This window comes from Pygoscelis adeliae, unplaced genomic scaffold (genome assembly GCF_000699105.1).
Source record: "Pygoscelis adeliae isolate BGI_AS28 unplaced genomic scaffold, ASM69910v1 Scaffold160, whole genome shotgun sequence".
Taxonomy (NCBI): domain Eukaryota; kingdom Metazoa; phylum Chordata; class Aves; order Sphenisciformes; family Spheniscidae; genus Pygoscelis; species Pygoscelis adeliae.
In genome coordinates, this window is record NW_008824035.1 from 10,278,368 (window position 1) to 10,293,056 (window position 14,689).

Below are 14,689 nucleotides of genomic sequence, written 5' to 3' on the forward strand. Positions count from 1 at the left end.
ATATAAAGTTCTGATGTTGATCAGAAACTACTGATCAGATATGCCAAAAAAAAAAGAGGAAAAACCCCTGACTATTCAGCATGTAAACTTTGAGATAACCATTATATGTTTCAGGAAGGATTATTAGCTGATGGGGTGGTGGGGAGTTGTCCTCAGTTTTGTGTAGTAAACATGATTTTTGTTTTTTATGATCCTTGAAGGCATCTGTGTACATTACTTCATGTCAGGAGTTGCCTTAAAGGCAGAGCTTAAAACCTACTTTGTCTCACAAAAAGCATGCTGCATCTCTTTCATGGGCAGCTTAGTTATGAAACACCTGATTTGCAATGCAAAACATATTTCAATTATTTAAAAGAAAAAAACACATTAGTAGCCTGAGAATTTAAAAGAAAGTACGTTCAGGACTTGCAGGAATCTGTTCCAATCTGTGGGAAGAGGTAGCGTGATGCTTAAGTTTGTCGCTTAATTCCACGTAATAATTGAGAAGTTGGAATTGAACATGCTCCCTCTGGTGAAAAATTGAATCCTAGCAGGTTGTATTCCAGTTTTGAAAATACCACAGTCTTGGAAGAGCTTCGAAGTCCCAATTATTTCTTTAGAATAGTCACAGTTTGTATACTGTTTCCAAGAAACTCAACTTGTTAGGATCTGTCTGCTCTCCAGGTACTCACTATCATGTTGGTTAGGCACACTTTCTGGAGCTAGCAGCTTGCATGTGTAGCCCATGTTCCAAGTAGCTAGCCTGGACTAGCTACTGAACCAGAAAAAATGCAAAAGGAACATCTTACTTCAAGTGTAATAAAGGACAATTAAATGCTGTACTTGCTCAACTGCTGCTTTAAAACTGAGTTTCTTTCATGCATCTTATAGTGGTTATCTCAGTGGTGTATTTTGAAGTTGACATTTTGCAAAAGAAAGGGGTACTTTTTTCTAAACCTATATTAAACTATCTTCTGTTTGTAATTCATTGAAGCAAAATACTGTGGTAAGTTTTATCTTTCTGTAGACAATATAGAATTACTGTTTATCAAAAAGCAATATTTTTGATCCGTCATAAGCAACTGTTGTGTTGCCATTTTTCAATGGTACAGCACAGCCAGGATGATGGGAAGATGCCATAGAGAATAATTTATGTTGATAGGGCTGTGGTATCTTCAGCTAGTATCTGCATGTGTTAATGTGAATTTTAACACTGTTACTCAGGTTTTAGTAATCTTATTTACTTCGAAGCATCATCATAAGTACTTGAAACTTGCAAGTATTTTTAGAATTACATTTTTATTTTTCACTCCTCTATGAAAAGCAGAAGAAAAGAAAAATGAAGACAAGACAGTAGAAACAAATGAAGGAACATCATCAGGGAAGTCCAAAAGGAGATTTCCAGATTTTGGGTAAGATTTTACTTGTGTTCGTTTGGAAATAAATGATTTTCAGTGTTACTTTTGGAGAATATAATGTCCTCTAAACAAAAAAAATGTTGAGGAAATCCAGTAATACTACTTCATAGCAACACCACTGGACAGAATCTTTTTCATCTTGAATTTGTAATGTTGCATTCATGTTTCTACCACATTTTGATTTTATTTATCTGTATTTTTTTCTCTCAAAGAATTTCTTGGGCTTCTTCAGTTTTCATCTAAATACACAATTTCTCTATGAATTAAATTGCAAATCCATGCGTAGTTTTATGCCAAAATAGTGTTGGAGCCTAGACTCTAATGTTACATCCTGCTGACGTTACAGTCTAAAATAGATACCTGTCTTGCCTTAATTCCTTCTACAGTAGAGGTGTCGTAACATAGGGTTTGTCTATAGTAGCTGCTTACTGAACTGTTCCTTGGAGGCGAGCAGCAGTGATGAGTGGATTTCTGAATTTCATTTAGAAGATGAGATTGCCAAGAGGTGTAAAAGAAAAGTGCAAGCTGCATATTATCTGGAAATGCAGTGTGGTGACTGAAATCTGGGGACTTGAGAGAAGAGTTGCTAAGTTTTGCAATAAGCCTTGCTCCTTTGGAGCTAGGTATAAAGCTAGTTGAAGCCAACTAACATCGAAGACTCGGACTGGTACTGCAACAAATAAATCATAATATATAACATAAAAATGATAACTTATTTCACACAGAATGTAGTTAGTGACTTAGTTCAAGTCACTCTGCATTGCATATGAACACTTATATAGCAATAAAACTGCGTTCTTCCTCTTGGTTGTATCCACTATATGCTAATTTCTTTGGGCATTTTCTGTGTTTATTTTGATTGTATGTGGTCTTTGAAAGGTACTTTCATAATTCTGTCATGGTTCTTAAATAAAATATGAATTGCAGTACTTTTCTAATTGCATGCATAATCTGCAAAATCATGCTCTGTGTAAACAACATCAATGTGACTTTTTGTAACTATTTAAATCCATGTAAAAACTAGCTTGCTGATTACAAAAAAATGTTGCACTGTGTAAATGTAAACACTTTATGAAAGCTGTTTTTTTCACTTCAGTGGATTACGGAAATCTGGGGGCAAGGGCAAGAAACAAGAAAAAGAAAATCTAAGAGGTTCTCTGGATAGCAGGTAGTCGTTTTGTTTGTTTAATACATACATGCTGCATTCCTAAAGTTTTTAACCAAAGAATTGAATTTCTTTAAAACTGTCATTACTGTTTGACCTTAAAGTACATTTCGAGTATAACAGTGGCAAAATTCTGTGAAGATTAATATGATGATGTGGAGATGAGCTTCTAATCTCATGAAATAAGAAAAATACATAGAATAGTATAGAGGAAACAGTAAAGCAGGGTTACATTTTAAAATGGCTTGTAAGATTAACACATTGTACCTTATCTTAAATATAAAAACTATATTTTGCTTAGGCAGATGAATGTTGAGTAAATTAAATTAGCAATTTATTTGAAATGTTTAAGTTGTGTGAAATACTGCAAAAGCTCTTCAATTTGCGTTGTTCAATAACTCCAATTATTTTGCATGGATATTTAAAGGCAAATTCGGTTTTCATTTTAAATATCAACTGTGCTGTGAAATGGGTAAAAATGAGTGGTGTGTGTTTTGAGTTTGTTTGGGGGGGGGGGAGTGTTTGGGAGGTGGGGTGGTGTTTTTTGCTGCTGTTGTTTAAACACAATTTAATCTACTTATTTCAGAGGTTCCCGAGAACTGTTGGATGACTCTGGCAACAATCTATCTGCATCAGATTCAGATTCCCCGGTTCCTACTTGCATGCCTTTTTCTTGGTTTGGAGACAGCCACAAAGAGCCTCAGATTTCTAGTAGCAGCCTGCATGTTACTCAGTGCGGGCAGGACAGTTGTGAACACGGTCAAGAGAAGAACAGGAGCAAGGTAAAGATGACTAATTTGTGCTTTGAACATTTAAGCGTTGCATCTTGATAAAGCAAAAACATCAGTGCTTAGTATGTGGAAGCTTGATGACTTAGTCCTTGACCACATCACCTCTTACAAACGTTGCTGCAGAAGTTTGAGACTTTACAGCCCTCACAAGTAGAGACTGTGTGAGTGTTGCCATTCCCTCCTGTTCAGTTGAAGCATCAGTGGAGGCTATTCAGGCTGAAGCAGCATGAAGAAACAATCATAGGATATGTTTTTTCACTGGTTTATAACGCTAAAAGCAATGCTAGCTTTAGGACAGTATAGTTTTAAAAGCCAAATCTGTTTCCCTGTCTAATACAGTCTAATACTTGGAGGAAGCGTACATAAAAAGAGGTCAGTTGGCCAACCAGTTCTTACCATACCAGTATGTAGGGGTGGAGTACCAGACAGGTGGATGAAGATAGCATCCTGTTTTTCATTAACGAATTTAGTATTGAAAGCCAAGAGACGCATCTGTGGAACACTCACTCTTCTAGGAAACTGCTTCTGAGTAACTGATAATGTTCTAATAATTTAAAGCCTTTTAACCAGATCTTAAGAGTGAGGCTACACAATTCAGTTATAACCATAGAGTTACTATCTTCACAGTTTAAACTATTTGAAAGAAATGGCTGTAAAAAGTAAGAAGTTTAATGTGTGCACTGTTTAAATATTTTGTTAAAACCTATTTCAATATGACACTAATTAGACAGTCTTATTAACTTACCTTCATTCTTGTTTCCTTTGGAATTTTGTCAGATTCAAAATTGTAGCTATTTGAGTAACCTCATAAGCTAGGTTTATTCTTGAGTTTCACACTTTGGTTGTCTAAAATACCCTTTCACTTTTTCCTTTTCCTCTGTGTTATTAGGCAGAAATGAGTTACAAATCTGGAAGAGAAACTTGCTGGGTTGTAGTCCATGAAGTCACTGATGCTTTGCATAGATGGCAGATAAAAACAAGTTGGCTTTCCATGTTTCCAGATGCTGATTGCACTAAAATGCTGTTATAATACATTTTTTAAAATTACCTTCTGTTTTCTTACTGTGAATTTACAGTTCTGGTGACAGGATTAAGCTGTCTGCATACATAGTTTGTAAAAAATGCAGAAAGTGGTTTTAGAACCATACAATACCTTACTATAACACAGGAACTTAAGAAGAGTAGGAAATTTTTAATCTCTGAAGTAGAATGACACTTTACAGAATACTGTCCAGTGTGTGTCAGTCTTGTGTATTTACAGCTCCTGCATTGTTTGCTTCTGTCAAAGCATGTAGTGGCCAAAAGATGTTTCTGTAAATAACCCGATGATATTGGGACTGCAAGATCCATGTTGAAGGGGATATGCATATGCTTTGGTACAATTTTTTGATTAAATAGGAATGCACGGTTGATCTCTTAATAGGCTGTAGCAAAGCTATCAAGAGATGTTTTCTGTATAGATAAATATTCAGTGGTTTAGCTTTCAAAGTCATTGGTTCAGAAGAACCCCATTTGTCCCCTCTTCATTCCTCCTTTCTGTCTGATTCAAATAATTTTTCTGAGCATAGTAAAAGTCCCACTGCTGCATTTCTAGTATAAGCACCCATAATGTGCTTAAGCACCCCTTAATGTGTTTATATAGACACTTTTTTGGCAATCAAAAAAGTTTAGATCTTGCCAGATTGGGTGCTCTTCCGTTCCATGTTGCCCTGAAATACTAGCCATTTCTTCTCATCATTGTTTACTTTATCCAAGTGGATTATCACTTTAACCTTCCAGCTGGTTTCTTGCCTACTGTTTTATTTTTCATTTCCTTCTCATGCTCCAGTATGTAATTGCTGCTTGCTGCTCTTTTCTTTTCCTTAGTGCCAGTTGCAAACCAGCAGCTGGAAGAATATACAAGTCTTCAGCTATATTCCTGCTTTGTAAAATGGTAGAAAGCTGACCCTGTTAAAGAACAGATTCTCATACATTAATTGATCCGAAAATCATACTCGGCCTCTCAGGCTGTTTTTACTTTGCAACATTTGGGGTCTTTTATAAAGATGGTAATGTGACAGTAGCTACTGCCTGGAATGACTAATCTTTGTAGATCTTAACCTGCAGCTGACCATTAAGTTTGCACTACAGCAACAAGGCTTTGGCTGGTAAACCTCGCTATGAAAAGACATTAAAACTGAGAAAGAAATGTGCTTGACCACTCAGCAATGAGTACTAAAACAACATAACAGCAGGGACAAAATCATCTTCCCAGAATTTAAGGGAAGAATACTCCTTTCTGTTGATGTTAACTCCATAATATTTATTGGTTTTATGTCTGTAGTATCCCATATGATCAGGTGAAAGCATTTCTTGAAGAGCAGGTAAAAGTCAAAACCGTAAAATAAGAACTTTGTCATGTAAAAATCTCTAACTGTTGTACTGAGTCTTTCGCATTGTGTCTAATTTCTGTAGTTGTATTTTAATATTGATGGTATAAGGAATGTAATTATATTTTAACTGTTTTCTGTCTGCAAAATTTGCCTCTTAAAATTACTGCACCTAGAAGGATTTTGTTTTCTTAAAATGATACCGAAGTTAGTCTTAAACTTATAATTTGGCAAAGTAATGAATCAACTTCTTGTTGCTTGTGAAAACTAGAAACACAAGAACTAAAATCATGTGATCTGAGTGTTTGCAGACTGTTTAGCCTTATGAGATTTCTAAATTACACAGTTTAAAATTACTCCCTTTACATAATCTGCCCCTTGATTTAGTCCCATTCTCCGATACAATACAAACACATGCATACTGTTCCTATTCATTATTTTTCCAGAGCATTATTTAGCTTCTGTAAGCTTGTATGCAGTGTTTCATTTTCGCTGCAAGGAAGAACACTGTGGTGTAAACTGTTTATATCCTAGTACCTTAAATCTTAGGAAGCATACCTATAAAACCTCTTCTATCCAAATTCTGTGCTCTTAAAGAATCAAAAATCTTTGCAACTGGCTCTAAATACTTAAAAGGAAATTACTACTTCTTCAAACCGAATAGGACCAGGGGAGGAGAAAACATTACAACTGGTGGTGAGATACTTTACTTTTGGCTGTTTTCTTCATATTTTTTCTAAGGTCTCATTGAATATTTTGCTCAAATATCATCCTGTCTTCTTTTTTTTTTTTTTGGTGCAATTTTGTATCTGAATTGTTCTCGATTGCTCTGCAAAGGTAGAAAGAGTAAACTGAGGGTGGCTAAAAGAAAAGTTCCCAAATAGATTTTTCACTTTGGGTTGAAATTAATTTGAGAATAGGCTGGTGGACAAAGTATTCTGTTGTTTCTGGTAATACTTTTTACATCTAAAAGACTGAAGAAGTCCCTAAAATATGATGTAATTAATAAAATAATCTACATGGTAAATAGAACACCATTTTTCAGTCATGTACAGTACCACACTCCATGAAAAGGTAGCAGGAAAACTTAAGTTGTGGTTTAGGGGTTTTTTGTTTGTGGGATTGTGGTGGTGGTTTTTTTGTTTTCTTTACTTTTTTTTTTTTTTTTTTTAAGACTGGAAATGCGTATCAGTAATTTAGGGTAAAAGGGAATGCAAAGATCAAGTATCTGCCCCCAAAACAAAAATAGAATAATCTAGAAAATCGAGAGTTCAGGTTAAACTGAAATTAGAACACAAATACAGAAGTGCTCAGTGAAGACAACCAAAAACATGGTTCTCTTATAGGAGCATAAGTTACTGAAGAAAAATGTCTTTAACATCAGCTTAATTTAGGATCTCAGATTATTTATGCATGTAGGGATATGGTATGGCATCCTTACAAAGTATAGTTAGTTGATTAGAGACTTAGAGAAAATTAGAGAAAATAATGGTAAATAATTGCTTACTGTTTGTAGGCAACAAAGAGTAGTGCTGAGAAATAAATTTTAGAAGGGCAAAAGTAGGAGGCATGCTTTTGGCAGAATTATTTTTCACTTGCTAAAGAAAAACAAGAGGTCACAATCGGAGTTGGAAATGGAGGTAATCAAATTAGAAAATATTCTGGGAAACACATACATTAGTATTCTTTAGAAGGATTTTCTTACCAAACCTGCTGTGACATTTTCAGGTGTAACATCTGGTTTTTTCATAGTCTTCAACTTGAGTCATAGGCTGCTCAGGTAACCTGCCTGAGGTTGTGCGAGTGCTGGCTGCTGGATAAGTTTGAACCTAGATCCTGCTGCTTTTAGATGCTGAGGCAGGTGTACAGATGCAAAAGCTTCCTTTAAACACAGAATAAGTGTAATAACTGAATGCAAATATTAAATGCTATGAAGATTTTACATTCTTTCAATATGATAGTCTTTACATTAGTCATATTTCTAACTTGAATTTTACTTTGTTACATATTTTTAAAATACATTTAATAGTACTTTATTAATTTATTAAGAGAATAAATTTGTCAATCTTTTGTTTCAGAAGAGTTTTCTATTTTGAAAATAACTTATTCAGGCTATCAAACTGCATAATTACTGTAGATTTACAGTGTTAAACCATTTTTTGTAAAAACATCCGAGTAATTGTTTAACTTCTAAAATGTTCAGCTTTATTATAGCGTTTTTACACTATTTGGTACTTTAACTATAAAGAAGATTTTACATAGCTTAATACAGTCCACTTATAAAAATTCTTCTAAAGATATTTTCCATCTATGTGGTATTTTTCATATCAAGGTGATTTTCAGGTGACGTGATTCTGTGTCTCAAATGCAGCCGACTCAAAATTGAATCATAGAATCATGGAATAGTTTGGGTTGGAAGGGACCTCTAAAGGTCATCTAGTCCAACGCCCCTGCAATGAACAGGGACATCTTCAACTAGATCAGGTTGCTCAGAGCCCCGTCCAACCCGACCTTGAATGTTTCCAGGGATGGGGCATCTACTGCCTGTGTGGACAACCTGTTCCAGTGTTTCACCACCCTCATCGAAGCTGTTAAAATGAATACCAATACAATACAGTATCTTAAATCAGAATTTAAAGTTTTGGGAAAGCTTGTCCTTAGGCAAGCTCTGTATTCTCTATTCATGAATGAATTCAAGCCCTGATCTGCAAGCTGCCGAAAGCTCCTTGCTGTTCCAATTCTCAGTGTATGTCAGGCAAAGACAGCTTGTTTGTTTCACTGTCTACTACAGTGGTTCAATAGTGGGCAACTATGAAGTCTAAACCTAGTTCTCATTTTCAGAAACTTTGTTATGGGGGTGCTTCTGTGCCATGGGAATCTTAATGACTATAAACAATTAGGACTGATTCTTATCTTGCCAACAGAACAGCACCTTCTGAAGCACGTTCATAGTGCTTGTGTAGGTTTCAGTTGAATACAAACTTGGCATGAATAATTCCATCAAATGAATTTTAAATTGCTTCTCCCCGAGTGTGGTATGCCTGCTGGAAAAGTAACCACATATATTTCCTTGTGTACTTTAACACCATTTCAGGTTACGACCGATTCTCCACACAAGGTGGTCTTATTGGGGATATTGCTTTAAATTTGTTACTGTGTTTTCAAATTCAGAAGTTTAACAAAAGCAAGTCAGATGCTTGATGTAGTGAGTATATTTCATATGTGATCTAAAGATAACTGAGTCATAGTATTTTTTTTAACCAAAAATCAAAATTACTAGAATGTCACCTTATGACCTGCTTTTCCAAGGAGTGAGTTAATAAAACGTTATTTCCACTTGTTTGCAGAGTAGAATTGTCATAGATGATACATACCATAGCAAGCCAAGTTGTGAACTTTCAGGGTTAGTGACAGAACCAAATCTGTCAGGTCGTTCACACACTTTAACCTTCTCTTCAAATGAGGTGAGTTTCAAAGTGTGTATATGTGTCTTGTTGGTGTTGTTGTTCACACTACAGCATGTTTAATAGAAACAGTGGTGTGTAATGTGATACTAGATGGCTGTTTCCATATTTGAATGTTGAAAAGCACTGTAAAGAATCGTAAGCTGTTACTGAACTAAGGACACAGACTAACAGATGTTATATCAGTCTTTGTGTTATGATCCTAGTTATATCATAAAAATTGGAATGAACTCTCTCTGATCAAATTGCCTTTTTTAATTTTAAATATAACACCTTTCTGTTCACTAATTTAAAGCAACTTCCTGGGTGAATGAAAACTGCAGCATTTTTGACCTTGCCTTCACATCCGTGCAGGTTTGTTTTACCATAAAATTTCATCTAAATTAAAACAAACAAAAGAAAAAAAAAAGGCAGAATACAGTGGTTCTGATATATAGGTAGAAACTAGATACCCGAAAGTCAGTGTTCATTCCCCTGGAGAACTAACTCCTTTGGCTACAGCTGAAACCTAAAGTCTACACTTTGGTAACATTCCAAAGTGTCTCATTCGGTGTTTGACTGATGGGCGTCTTTATAAATCAAATGCTTTCTAGACTAGGAGGAGTCATTAAAAGCTGAACACAGTCATCTTCCAGAAATGGGTAAGAGGGCTTGCCAAACTGGTAGTGGCAGTGTTCAAAGAAAAAAATTAAATGGTTGTTCATGAATGTGAGGTTTTGTTATTAGCTATCTTAAATCAGGCTTTGGTGAAAATCTTAAAATATTCCAGTAATATGTAAAAGTCAGAACAGTCTTACAAACAATGTTATAAATAAGAAATCACTAAAATAAAAATCTGTGCTGTCAAAAATCATGTAACTAGTTTACAGGTTTCAGTAGTGGATTAATTTCTTGCAGATTTTATCAGAGATGACAGTCATAGATCTAATGAAAACTAGAGGAATTCCAGTTAATGTCTATTATTGCAAGCGCTCCCTGCAGTTTTTTGAATGGAATGGTTCATGAATGGAATATGTGCTTCTAAAACTTTCAAGCAGTATAAATCGTAAAATTTTAACAAAGCTAAATATCTTCTTGAATACTGTTCTTTGATCAGTGTTACAACTTTCAGTAAACTTCTGGTTCTAAAACTCAAATGAAAGTTGCCTATTACTAATTGTGCATGTGTAAAGTGGTGATTTAAGCCCTTTTTTTTTGTTACAGATGAGTCTGATTCTAGTGTTCTCTCTAGTTCATATGTTGCTTGTGCATATGACCAATGAAAGTTGTTTGTACCTGTTCAATAATGACATTGATTATCAGGGTCTGTTCTGAGGATAATGATAAATACACTCTGAGCTGGTTTCATTTTTGGAAAGCAGTATGTGTGAAGAAAAATAGGTAGTTCTGTTCTTGGGGTTTTTTAATTAGTAGTTCAATACACTGAGGTCTAGGAAAAAATAAGTAACCAATCTTATAGCAATTTTGGATATTTCAAATCCTTAACAAGCCTTTCACAAGTAGGATTTCTACATGGTGCTTGTTGTTCAGAAGGATTCATAAATACCCAGCAGGGTTCATGCTAGCCAGTGTAACAACCCCTGCTTTCAAGAGGAATGGGCTATTGCATGCTGCCCTACAAATCCTGGAGTTGTTTGTAGGCAGGAGATGGAAACACCTCTTAAATCTAGACAGGAGCAGCACTGAAGAGTCTGCCTCTGCTGGGCAGGTACTCACAGGCAGTTTGGGGAAGTGACTGCGTGGTGAGAATTAGGTTGTTAGCAGCCAGCTAGTTACAGCAAAGGCACCTCCACTCACAGCTGGTTAGCAAGCTAGCTGGTAATCCCTCCTACCCTTCTAAAGTTTAATCTGTTAAATGGTGTGATGGCATTGGTGTTTTCTTGGATTTTGTATTTTTATCTTTAGAGCCAGCCTTCAGTATTTCTGTACGTGCTTTCCGAATCACCTGCATTTTTATGCAGGAGCACATGGGTTTCTCATGCTCCATACCTTATAAGTAGTTTTAGTTCTGCTTTCTGAATTTGCAGCTGATCTTGTGTGTGGTGGCTGTTTTGGGGACTAACTCTGATGTACAAACAGCTTGGGACAGTCCCTCTGCCTCTGGAAGGATGGTAAACAACTGGGAAAAAAAATTATGTAGAGGTGTTATTTAATGACCAGTAAGCGTTACTCAAAAAACGCTGTTCTTCATCTTACTCTTGTACGCTTTTCACTTTCTTATTGATATTCTGAAAAATAGTTACAGATGTGCTTTTCCGTTGTGCAGTAGTGAAAAATTCAAGTTATACAGGATTAAATATCTTCCTGTTCACCTTCACTTCTGTGAGGAGATGATGTCTAAGTGTTTTAACACAGATTCAGGTTTTGGTACAACTTCAAGGTTGTGTCTTTACCAATATGAAGTAGGAGGAGTTTGTTAGCAACTGATGATGCTGAAAGCCTAGACTGGAATTAGTAGCTCAGTCTGGAGGACTCCTCCATGGTACAGTCTGTTAGCTGCTCCAATCCATGCTGCTTGGAGGAACTGGTGCAGAGAGCCCCCAAGGTTGTCGGGGGACTGCATTTGCCTGGTGAAATCAATGAATCTGGGCCTCTTCATTTGACAGGAGTACACCTTCTTCAAGGACTTATACTCTGAAATTACAGAAGCGAAGTTGTTGCATGGCTAGCACGGATTAAATAAAACTAGTGAGTGAGTTCCAACTGGAATAAAACATTTTACACGTTCCTCAGTGTAAAGGAGATAGAGAGATATATACACACACAGACCCTAAAGGATAAAAGTAGATCTATTGCCACATATGTATTTTTTTAATATATATATTTTAGTATTTCTTGCTGATGATAGACCACACACAACTCTGAGATACAGGCCGAACTTGAAATGTAAAAAGTTTCCCTTTTTTTTGTGTATTATTCATGAACACTTGCTAGTATGAGACAAAATAAAAAGTTACCAATATATATTTTGTATTACAATATCAGGTTGAGGAGTACTGTTACCTAAAATGATTTAAAATAAACGGGCATTTTGAAATTCCTTTAATAATTTATACAGTGAATCATCTTTCTCTGTACGAAGCATCTCAAGCTTGATAGCTTGGATAGAAAACTCACTGTGCACTGGTTGTCTTGATACAGATGCTGTATATAGCATTTCAACCAAAACCTCTTCTAGAGCTCTTTGCTGTTATTTTGTGAACATTGCTGTTCTTTTGCACATCAGGAAGGTGGATGTATTCACACTTGCTATATCTACATAAGCATTTTAATTTGGATTAGGAGTTCATTTTTGAAGTAAATCTCCTGATTATCCCCACTTGCCTTACTTTGATTTATCTTGGAAATCAAATCAGATGCGCCTCAACAGTGTTCCTGGTGCATTCCAGCTGCTAGTGGCCATTGAGTCTGTGTGACCAGACTAGAGCTATTCGGAAGTGAAAATCCTTTTAAATGCTTGTAGTATGGATTTTAGGACCTCGGCACAAACTGTTCTGCTCTACAAACTTGTTCCTATTTATCTGTACTACCTCCTAATGTAACCACTGTCCTTTGTTTCACAGACCAGGGAAAGCAAAACCGGTTCTAATTACGTGTAGTCCTCTGATAGTTCAGAAATTTAAAATTGTATTTGTTTCACCTTAGAAGTGTGTTCCATGTTGCGCTCTCAGATCCAGTTTACTGTATGATCTGATCGTGTGACAAGCCTATGTCTCACTATCTTTCACTTGCAATCACCAGAATTATTTTGTTACATTCAGTCAACTCTCCCAAATTTTCCACCAAAGGAGTTAGATTTTGTGAGATCCCTCCAGTTGGGAGCAGTAGTTATTCACCTGAAACTTACAGGGTCACATCTCAAATCCATTACTAGAAAGATGCTTATTTCCATGTTTTCTGTTTACAAATGACATGTGTAAGGCATGCTGGAAAAAGTGGGCATACTTTCTGCTGTTTTGCAAGTATCCTTGAGAAGTAGTGGAAGCTTCCTAGTGGAGCAGTCCGCAAGTCTAATGCAGCGTGTACTCAATCATGAGCTAGTGAGAGATCATTTTGGATAGTTAATAAAACTTTGGGTAACTCTGTTGTTACTGATTCAAGTATCGCACTAGAATTTCTTCTGTACAGACATTGAGCTCTGTTTTATGTAGCTTTTCTTTTGTGATGAAGTAATAGAGTGCTTCAGGACGAACAGCAGTACCTTTTTCCCCTCGGAAGCCAACTGAAATTGAAGCAGGGAGCTTCAAAAGCTCTGTGAGCTGGCAAAGTGTATTTTCAGTGGAAGGCTACAAGCTCTTATGTTTCTGAAATGGTCTTCTACTAGGCAAACCCTTTAAAATGTTGATGTGATGGCATTAGATGAAAGAATATACAGTCCTCTCTTTTTAGAAATGCACCAAATTTAGTAAAACTGTACCTGGAACAGTCACCAGATTTTCTGACTACTAGAATTGCTTTTATTCTGGACTTCCTTCACTTAACAATAATCAGTAATACAGCTGAAGTGCTACTTGATTCTTCTTGACCCTGTGTAAGGCAGTATCTAACATTAGGATTGAGTTACCTTAACCGACTGAGGAAGCTTGTTCATTGTTAGGATACATCAAATTTAAGCGAATGCTTTGCTATATAATTTCTGAGATAAAACCATTTATGTCCTCTATTTGTGACTTAGTTTGTGTTAAATGTTGGAGTGTCTTTTTGTTTATAGCAAACTGCTAGGCAAACTGACTATAAACTGTGATCTCAAGAACTTAAGTCCTTTTGGAGCTAGAGTATGTTTAAAAATGCATTTTATTAATCAAACTCAGTTGGCAACTGGAATTCAACGTATAGTCAAGTAAAACATTGCTTACGGTGACTTTTCTCAATTGGTTAGGCTTTAGATGATGAATTTACAACAGGAAAGCAAAATCAATGGCACAGTAGACCTATTTCTGAATGGACCACCCAGCAAGTATGCCACTGGTTAATGGGAATGAACATGGAGCAGTATATTACAGAGTTCACAGCTATGAACATAGATGGACAGCAGTTAATGCAGCTCGACAGTGAGAAGTTAAAGGTATGTGAATATCCCAGGATAGATTTGTAACTGTATAAATTTCACTGCTTATTCAGACATATTTTTAACCTACAAAGTCTATTTTCCTGTTTTCATGGCTTTTTAAGGGATAGAGTTTTGCTTCTGAAATACTTGTAGACTATACAGTTAGATGAGAATTTAGTAATTGATTGTATAATTAAAGACAAGCTGTTTTTAATCAAAAAAATACCACTTCCTTGTTTGCATCTTTAGGAAATCAAAGTAAGCATAATTCCCCAAAGGGGCATGATACATCTATCACCAATCTTAGCATAAGGTCATATCAAAACAAGATCCAGCCAATTCAAATGCATAGAATTGCAGGATCCAGTTTGAGAGATCCGTTTCTTCCACATCTCCTCTTCAAATGGGAAGGCTAAAATCCTATCTGGTGATCTTTTAAATTTTTTTGGTTTT

General features: G+C 35.9%; 1 protein-coding gene across 1 annotated transcript in view; it reads left to right on the forward strand.

The window, feature by feature from the left end:
• Positions 1-14,689, forward strand: part of LOC103924224 (neurabin-1-like) — a 44,364-nt gene that overhangs the window by 27,177 nt on the left and 2,498 nt on the right. Inside the window, exons 13-17 of the mRNA XM_009332716.1 lie at positions 1,304-1,391; positions 2,494-2,565; positions 3,149-3,344; positions 9,070-9,186; positions 14,066-14,251. Of these exons, the coding sequence (XP_009330991.1) occupies positions 1,304-1,391; positions 2,494-2,565; positions 3,149-3,344; positions 9,070-9,186; positions 14,066-14,251 (659 nt within the window). The remainder of the gene's footprint in view (positions 1-1,303; positions 1,392-2,493; positions 2,566-3,148; positions 3,345-9,069; positions 9,187-14,065; positions 14,252-14,689) is intronic.